Source organism: Protobothrops mucrosquamatus, unplaced genomic scaffold (assembly GCF_001527695.2).
Source record: "Protobothrops mucrosquamatus isolate PMUCROS unplaced genomic scaffold, P.Mucros_1.0 scaffold4453, whole genome shotgun sequence".
NCBI lineage: Eukaryota > Metazoa > Chordata > Lepidosauria > Squamata > Viperidae > Protobothrops > Protobothrops mucrosquamatus.
In genome coordinates this window covers 59,036-68,058 of record NW_015390363.1, presented here as the reverse complement: position 1 = coordinate 68,058, position 9,023 = coordinate 59,036, and the positions used below count along the sequence as shown (strand labels likewise).

The 9,023-nt window shown below is 49.3% G+C and overlaps 1 protein-coding gene across 1 annotated transcript in view; it reads right to left on the bottom strand.

Moving 5' to 3' along the window:
- The window catches only part of KCNH2 (potassium voltage-gated channel subfamily H member 2), a 41,933-nt gene that overhangs the window by 15,932 nt on the left and 16,978 nt on the right, over positions 1-9,023 (bottom strand). The window contains exons 2-5 of the mRNA XM_015828391.1: positions 7,685-7,816; positions 6,061-6,087; positions 3,664-4,134; positions 1,644-1,858 (exon numbers count right to left, since the gene is read on the bottom strand). Coding sequence (XP_015683877.1) covers positions 1,644-1,858; positions 3,664-4,134; positions 6,061-6,087; positions 7,685-7,816 — 845 coding nt within the window. The remainder of the gene's footprint in view (positions 1-1,643; positions 1,859-3,663; positions 4,135-6,060; positions 6,088-7,684; positions 7,817-9,023) is intronic.

The window sequence follows — 9,023 nt, the reverse complement described above, 5'->3', positions numbered from 1 at the left end:
ACCCTTACGGAATGACAGAGTTGGAAAAGTACTCAGAGGTCATCTAGTCCAACCCCCTGCTCGAGCAGGAGACCCTGACACAATGACAGAATGACAGACTTGGAAGGGACCCCCGGAGGTCGTCTAGTCCAACCCCCTGCTCGAGAAGGAGACTCCTTACAGAATGACAGAGTTGGAAAGACACCCGGAGGTCATCTAGCCCAACCGCCCTGCTCGAGCAGGAGACCCTGACAGTATCACAGAAGGACAGAGTTGGAAGGGGCCTGGGAGGTCATCTAGCCCAACCCTCTGGTTAAGCAGGAGAGCCATCCAGAATGACAGAGTTGGGAATGCACTCAGAGGTCATCTAGCCCAACCCCCTGTTCGAGCAGGAGACCCTTACACAATTACAGAATCACAGACTTGGAAGGGACCTCAGAGGTCATCTAGCCCAATCCCCTACTCGAGCAGGAGAGCCTTACAGAATGATAAAATGACAGAGCAGGAAGGGACCCCGGAGGTCATCTAGCCCAACCCTCTGCTCGAGCAGGAGACTCCTTACAGAATGACAAAGTTGGAAATGCATTCAGAGGTCATCTAGCCCAACCCCCCTGCTCAAGCAGCAGACCCTTCCAGTATCACAGAATGACAGAGTGGGAAGGGACCTCAGAGGTCATCTAGCCCAACCCGCTGCTCGAGCAGGAGACTCCTTACAGCATCACGGAATAATAGAGTTGGAAGTGACCTCGGAGGTCATCTAGTCCAACCCTCTGGTCAAGCAGTCGACCCTCACAGAATGACATAGTTGGAAAAGCACAGAGGTCATCTCGTCCAATCCCCTGCTCAAGCAGGAGAGCCTTACAGAATGATAAGAGTTGGGAATGCACTCAGAGGTCATCTAGTCCAACCCCCTGCTCAGGTGACCTTTACAGCCTCATAGAATGATAAGAGTTGGAAGGGACCTTGCAGGTCATCTAGTCCAACCCTCTGTCTCTGTCCCTCTTTCTCTCTCTCTCCCTTTCTTTCTTTCTTTCTTTCTTTCCATTTCTCTCTCTCTTTCTCCCATTCTCCCCTGCTCTCCTTTTCTCTCTCTCTTTCTCCCATTTTTCTCTTTCTCTCTCTTTCTCTCTTCCTCTCTCTGTTTCTCTTTCTCTCTCTCCCTTTCTCTCTCATTCTCTATTCCTCTCTCCCTCTCCCCGCTAATTCTGTCCCTCTCTCCCTTTCTTTCTCTCTCTCTCTCTCTCTCCCTCTTTCTCTTCTTTCTTTCTCTCTCTCTCCCTTTTTCTCACTCTCATTCTCTCTCCCTCTCTCTCTCTCTCTCTCTCTCACACACACACACACACACACAGAGGGCCTGCTGGCACGTGGGGAGGAGGCTCTTCCTGGGGGAGGGCTTCGGTCCAGCAAGGCCACCATCCACCACAGGTGTGAAGGAGCCACTCACAAACCCAAATAAATTCGTCCTAAACAAGGACGACCCGGCAGCCACCGTGCCGCCCTTCTGCGGCCCACGTCCGCCAACAACGGGCGACCACCGAGGCGCCGAGCCCATCGACCCCACAGCCCACCGACAGGCGGACAGGAAGAGCGGACGAACGTCGCTCCCGCGGGGTCTCCCCTGCCGAGCCCCACCCCGGGCCCAGAGACGCTCGGCCGGCTCTCACCTGGGTGACCTTCTCGGTCACGTTGTGGGTCCGGTCCTTCAGCTTGCTGGGGGCGATGATCTCCTTCTCGCTGGAGGGCGAGGTGAGGAAGGCCTCGGCCTTGAAGTCCACGAAGTTGAGGGTGATCTGGGGGATCTTGCTGATGGCCCGGTAGCGCATGAGGTCCGAATCGGAGGTGGAGTTGAGCAGGTGGCTCCGGACGTTGTTCATGGCCCCTGCCGGGAAAGCCAACGGTTCAGCCAAAGGGTGGGGTGGGGGCCTTCGGTCTCTCCCTCCCACCCACGCGAGGAGACCCCGAGCCTGGGACCTCGTCAGCGGTCTTGGCTGGCCAATGGGATCGAGGTAGCCCCTCCAGAGTTGGACCTTCGACTTGCTCAGTAGCAAGGAATTGGAATTGGAATAGGGATGGGATGGGATGGGATGGAATAGGATAGAATAGAATAAGATTAAGGATAGGATAGGATAGGATACGATAGGATAGGATACGATAAAGAATATAATAGAATACAGAATAGAACAGAATAGAAATAAGGATAGGATAGCATATGATAGAATAAAATAATAGAATAGAATAGAATTAAGAATAGAAATATGAATAGAATAGAAATAAGAATAGAATAGAATAGAATAGAATAGAATTAAGAATAGAATAGAAATAAGAATAGAATAGAATAGAACTTAATAGAATAGAATAGAATAAGATTAAGAATAGGATAGGATAGGATAGGATAGGATAGGATAGAATGGAACTTAATAGAATAGAATAGAATAAGATTAAGGATAGGATAGGATAGGACAGGATAGAATAGAAATGATAGGATAGGATATAAAATAATAGAATAGAATAGAATAGAATTAAGAATAGAAATATGAATAGAATAGAAATAAGAATAGAATAGAATTTAGAATAGAATAGAATTAAGAATAGAATAGAAATAAGAATAGAATAGAATAGAACTTAATAGAATAGAATAGAATAGAATAGAATAGAATAGAATAGAATAGAATAGAATAGAATAGAATAAGATTAAGAATAGGATAGGATAAGATAGAATAGAATAGAATAGAATAGAAATAAGGATAGGATAGTATAGAATAAAATAATAAAATAGAATAGAATAGAATTAAGAATAGAAATATGAATAGAATAGAATTAAGAACAGAATAGAAATAAGAATAGAATAGAATAGAATAGAATAGAATAGAATAGAAAATATGAAAATAGAACAGAACAAAATAGAATATATGGAATGGATTCTCTGTGATTCTGTAATTCTGTAATTACAAAATTACTTCTGCTTGAGTGGGAGCCTGGACTAGATGACCTCTGAGGTCCCTTCCAACTCTGTCACTCTATGATTCTGTAAGGATTTCCTGCTCGAGCAGGGGGTCAGACTAGATGACCTCTAGGGCCCCTTCCAACTCCGTCATTCTATAAAGTTCTCCTGCTCAAGCAGGGGGTCAGGCTAGATGATCTCTGGGGTCCCTTTCCAACTGTGCTATTCTGTAAGTGTCTCCTGCTTGAGCAAGGCAGCTGGACTGGATGACCTCCCGGGTCCCTACTAACGCTCTCGGTGATGCCTGCCGCCCCTCCCCTCTTTCCTAGACAAGATGACCTCTGAGGTCCCGCCCAACTCTGTCACTCTAGGATTCTGTAAGGATCGCCTGCTCAAGCAGGGGGTTGGACTAGACGACCTCAAAGGTCCCTTTCCATTCTCCGACTCTATGCTTGTGTAAGGGTCTCCTGCTTGAGCAGGGAGCTGGACTGGATGACCTCTGAGGTCCCTTCACTCTATGATTCTGTAAGGATTTCTGGCTCGAACAGGGGGTCGGACTAGATGACCTCTGGGGCCCCTTCCAACTGTGTTATTCTGTAAGTGTCTCCTGCTTGAGCAAGGGAGCTGGACTGGATGACCTCCCAGCCCCCCCTAACGCTCCCGGCGGTGCCTCCCCCCCTCTCCTCCGCCGGACCGGGACCCCACCAGATCCCTCCCTCCCGGGGCGCCGCGGCGCCACCCACCGGTGCTGGCGTGCCGGCTGTGGGCCCGGCCCTTCTCTCCCTCGCCCTTCATGGCCTCGATGTCGTCCACGGAGGAGGCCCTGCGCACGCTGTAGAAGCTCTCGCGCGAGCGCGTGCGGCTGAGGCTGCAGTTGGAGAAGGAGGCCTCCAGGTGGAGGTGGGTGGCCTTCTCAGTCCGGGGCGAGGAGTGGATGACCGGGGGGTCCTCGCCGGCCTCCCCCCGGCGCTCCATCAGGGCTCGCCGGTCCTCGGGCTCCTCTTCCTCTTCCTCCTCCTCCTTGCAGCCCAGGCAAGGGGGATCCAGCGAGGAGGTGACCTCGTCCAGCACCATGGACTCGCTGCTCGGCTTGGACAGGTCCACCACCACCGCCTCGTCCGGGTCGTCCTGCGGTAGCGACTGCTTGCTCCCGGCCAGGGCGAGCAGCGCCGGGAGCCTCAGCCGGAAGGACTTACCACGACCTGGAAGGCAATGTGTGTGTGTTTGTGTGTAGAGATGGCTGTGCAGAGAGCCGCCTCCCCGTCCGCAGGCTGTCCTTGACTTACGGCAGCCCGTTCAAAGCTACAACGTGCATGGAAAAAGTCACCTCGGACCATTTTTCCTGCTGATTAAAATTCAGACGCTCGGCAACCGACTCGTATTTACGAAGGTCGCAGCGTCCCGGGGGTCACGCGATCGAAGCTCAGAGGCTTGGCAACCGACTCGTATTTATGACGCTCACGTCCCGGGGTCACGCGATCAAAGCTCAGACGCTCGACAACCGATTCGTATTTATGACAGTCGCAGTGTCCCGGGGTCACGCGATCAAAGCTCAGACGCTCGGCAACCGACTCGTATTTATGACGGTCGCAGCATCCCGGGGTCATGCGATCAAAGCTCAGACTCTCAGCAACCGATTTGTATTTATAACGGTCGCAGCATACCGGAGTCACGCGATCGAAGCTCAGACGCTCGGCAACCGACTCGTATTTATGACGATCCCAGCGTCCCAGGGTTACACAATCAAAGCTCAGACGCTCGGCAACCGATTCGTATTTATGACAATCGCAGCGTCCCGGGGTCACGCGATCGAAGCTCAGAGGCTCAGCAACCGATTCGTATTTATGACGATCCCAGCATCCCAGGGTCACACAATCAAAGCTCACAGGCTCAGCAACCAACTTGTATTTATGACGGTCGCAGCGTCCTGAGGTTCGCCAGTCCTCTTTTGCGATCTTCGGACGAGCAAAGTCAACGGGGGAAGCCCGATTCAGTTAACGACCGTGTCACTAAGTGAACAACCGCAGGGATTCATTTAGCAACTGTGGCCAGGAAGGTCGAAAACCGGGGTGAAACTCCCTGAGCAAGCGTCTCGCTTAGCAACGGAAACCTGGGGCATCATGATGGTCGTACGTCGAGGACTCCCTGTCTCGCTCCCCTGTGCCCCCCGCCCCCCATTTCTCTCTCCTGGGCCTGCTCTAAGAAAAGACCCCTCCCCACAGGAGCAGCATAGGGGGGGGGAGAGCCATGCTTTGGCCACCAGGGGTCAGCAGCCCTCTTTATGACCTTGGCCCAGATACGGAGGGTTCAAAGGCGCTCCTCGCCCTGAATTCTGCGGGAAGGGCGGGAAGTAGGACCCTGCAAGAGGAAAGCTCTCCCCTCCTGGCACCTTCACAGAACACACACACACACAAACACACCTCATGGCCACACAAACAGAGCTGGTTTTATAGCCGAAATTGACGCAACAAGAAGCCACGACGGGACAGGCTGTTCCCGAAAGAAAGAGAGACAGTCACCTCCGCCTGTCATCCCCATCCATCCATCCTCCCACGCAGGCCCCATATTCTGCTCCTCTGCACAAACACACATACACACACCTGCCCCACCTCCTCCTCTTTCTCGGGCGATCCGCCAAGCCGTAGGAATGACTTCACCCGAGGGGACCTCGGAGTCCCTGCCCTGCCGACAGCCCCTTCCTTCTTTTTCCACTCTCCCCTAATCGGCTCGTTTGGCAGAGCGCGCCCGAGGACATGTTCTGGGAGAAAAAGAGGGAGGAGGGCCCAGAAAGCTTTATTGTGCTTGGGCCACCTGGCCAGTTTGGCATTAAGCTCTTAGGGTCGGGTCCCAAGGTTGCTAAGGACCATTTCCTACAGACTTTGGGCCTTTGGGTCATTTAATAATAATAATAATAATAATAATAATAATAATAATAATAATAATAATAATGACGACGATGATGATGATGATGATGATGATAAAGTTGGAAGGGACCTTGGAGGTTATATGATCCAGAACAGAGGTCATCTAGTCCAACTCCCTGTTCAGGCAGGAAACCCTATATACCATTTCAGACAAGTGACTGTCCAGTCTCTCTTCATAATAATGATAATGATAATAATAATGATAATAATAATAATAAAGTTGGAAGGGACCTTGGTGGTCATCTAGTCCAACCCCCTGCTCAGGCAGGAAACCCTAGACCATTTCGGACAAATGGCTGTCCAATAATAATAATAATAATAATAATAATAATAATAATAATAATAATAATAATAATAATAATAATAATAATAATAGTAAAGTTGGAAGGGACCTTGGAGGTCATCTAGTCCAACCCCCTGCTCAGGCAGGAAACCCTATATACCATTTCAGACAAGTGGCTGTCCAGTCTCTTAATAATAATAATAATAATAATAATAATAATAATAATAATAATAATAAAGTTGAAAGGGACCTTGGAGGTCATCTAGTCCAACCCCCTGCTCAGGCAGGAAACCCTAGACCATTTCAGACAAATGGCTGTCCAGTCTCATAATAAGAATGATGATGATGATGATGTTGGAAGGGACCTTGGAGGTCATCTAGTCCAACCCCCTTGCTCAGCCAGGAAACCCTATATAACATTTCATATGTGGCTGTCCACTCTTTAATAACAACAACAATAATAATAAAGTTGGAAGGGACCTTGGAGGTCATCTAGTCCAACCCACTTGCTCAGGCAGGAAACCCTATATACCATTTCGGACAAATGGCTGTCCAGTCTGTTCTTAAAAACTTCCAGTGTTGGAGCACTCACCGCTTCTGGAGGCAAGGAGTTCCACTGGTTAATTGTCCCCTCCCCCCCGCTTGAGCTGTTATCCCCTGGGCTGCCCCCCTCCCTCTCCCATTGTTCGCTCTCTTTTCCAACAGACGAGGGCACTGTTAGGGTAGATAACGGGTGATGGACTCTCTCCCCTGGCTTTGACACACACACACACACACACAAATACACACACACAGACAACTTTGAGCAGATCCGTAGGCAAGGGGGCACTGCAGTAGGGGCCGAAGGGTTCTTTAGACTGGGGGGGGGTGTCTCTAACCCTCTGTTCAAGGAGGAGACCCTTGCAGAATTGCAGAATGACAGAGTTGGAAGGGACCTCGGAGGCCATCTAGTCCAACCCCCTGCTCGAGCAGGTGATCCTTAAAATATCCCCGAATGACAGAGGGAAGGGACCTCGGCGGTCATCTAGTCCGACCCCCTGCTCGAGCAGGAGACCCTTCCAGAATTACGGAATAAGAGAGTTGGAAGGGACCGTGGAAATCATCTAGTCCAACCCCCAGTTCGAGCAGGAGACGCTTCCAGAATCCTAGAATGACAGAGTTGGAAGGGACCTTGGAGGTCATCTACCCCAACCCCTTGCTTGAGCAGGAGACCCTTACAATATCATAGAATGAAAGAGTTGGACCTTGGAGGTCATCTAGCCCAACCCCCTGCTCAAGCAGGAGAAAGAAAGGAGGAAGGAAGGAAGGAAGGAAGGAAGGAAGGAAGGAAGGAGGGAGGGAGTGGAGGATGGAGGAAGGTAGGAAGGAAGGGAGGGAGGGAGGGAGGTAAGGGAAGGGAAGGGAAGGGAAGGGAAGAGAGGCTCCACCTCTTCCCCAAAGCCCCCGAAGGCAGGACGAGAAGCCGCCGATGGAAACTCACCAAAGAGAGAAGCAACCTGGAACTAAGGAGACACTTTTTAACAGTGAGGGCAATTAACCGCCGGAACTGCTTGCCACTAGAACTTGTGAGTGGCCCAACACTGGGGTTTTTCAAGAANGCCACCACCTCGAAGTTCAGGATGAACATGATGACGGCGCCGCTCTCGTTCTTCACCGGCACCACGTCCACCAGGCAGAGGAAGCAGCTGCCTGCAAAGGGGGAGGGGGAGAAGGGGGTCAGAAGAGAGGAAAAAAGAGGGGGGGCTCCCTTTCGCTCCCCACTCCCCAGGACACGAGACGGGGTGAGTGGCGGGGGGGAGGAGACAACTCCGAGGAGAGGTCCGGCCCCTGCCCGCCTCCAGCCAACCTGTGGAGGTCATTCAAACGGGGGGGGGGCTTGGGCTGGAGGTGCCACTTTAACACCCCCCCCCGGACAAGACTCTGTTGCTTTTGGGCAGTTCCAGCCAAGTGCAGAATTCCTCGCCCTTCAGGCCAGTCAGGATAGGATATGGGATATAGGATAGACTATATACATAGAACAGAATAGAATATAGAATATAGAGAACAGAACAGAACCAAATGGAAATAGGAATAGAATGGAATGGAATGGAATAGAATATTACAGAACAGAATAGAATTAAATAGAATAGGATTAAGAATAGAATAGAATAGAATAGAATATAGAATAGAATAGAATAGAATATAGAATTAATAGAATAGAATAGACCCACACCAACTTGATAAAATTCTAATAAGTAAGGAAGGAAAACTATTATCAAAAATTTATAAATACCTATTACAGATAGAGTTAGAAGAAGAAATAGTGAAGGGGCCAATGATAGCGTGGGCACGAAATGTGGGGCGAAATATAAATTTAGAGGAATGGGAAAGATTATGGAACCGAAATTGCAAATTGACGCTATCAACTGCATATAGAGAGAATCAATATAAAATGATTTACAGATGGCATTTAACACCGGCGAGATTGGCCAACATGTACAAAAACATAGACCCGAAGTATTGGAAATGTAAAATTAAAGAAGGAACATTTTATCACATGCGGTGGCTGTGCCCCAAAGTAAAAAAATATTGGGAGCGGATAAGAGATTGGATACAGGAGATAACTGAGATACAAATGGATTTCAAACCAGAAATATTTCTTTTGGGCATAATAAATTTAAAGATGGAAAAACAACTCCAACACATCATTATACACAAATTGACTGCAGCCCGTATAGCATATGCGCAATGTTGGAAGAGTGAAAATATTCCCACAAATGATATGATTATGTATAAAATCTTGGAATGCGCAGAAATGAACAAACTTACGTTAGAATTAAAAGACAAGGAGACGTCAGAATTTTATGAAATTTGGAATAAATGTTATAATTGGCTAGAACAGAGAAAGAAAAAGACA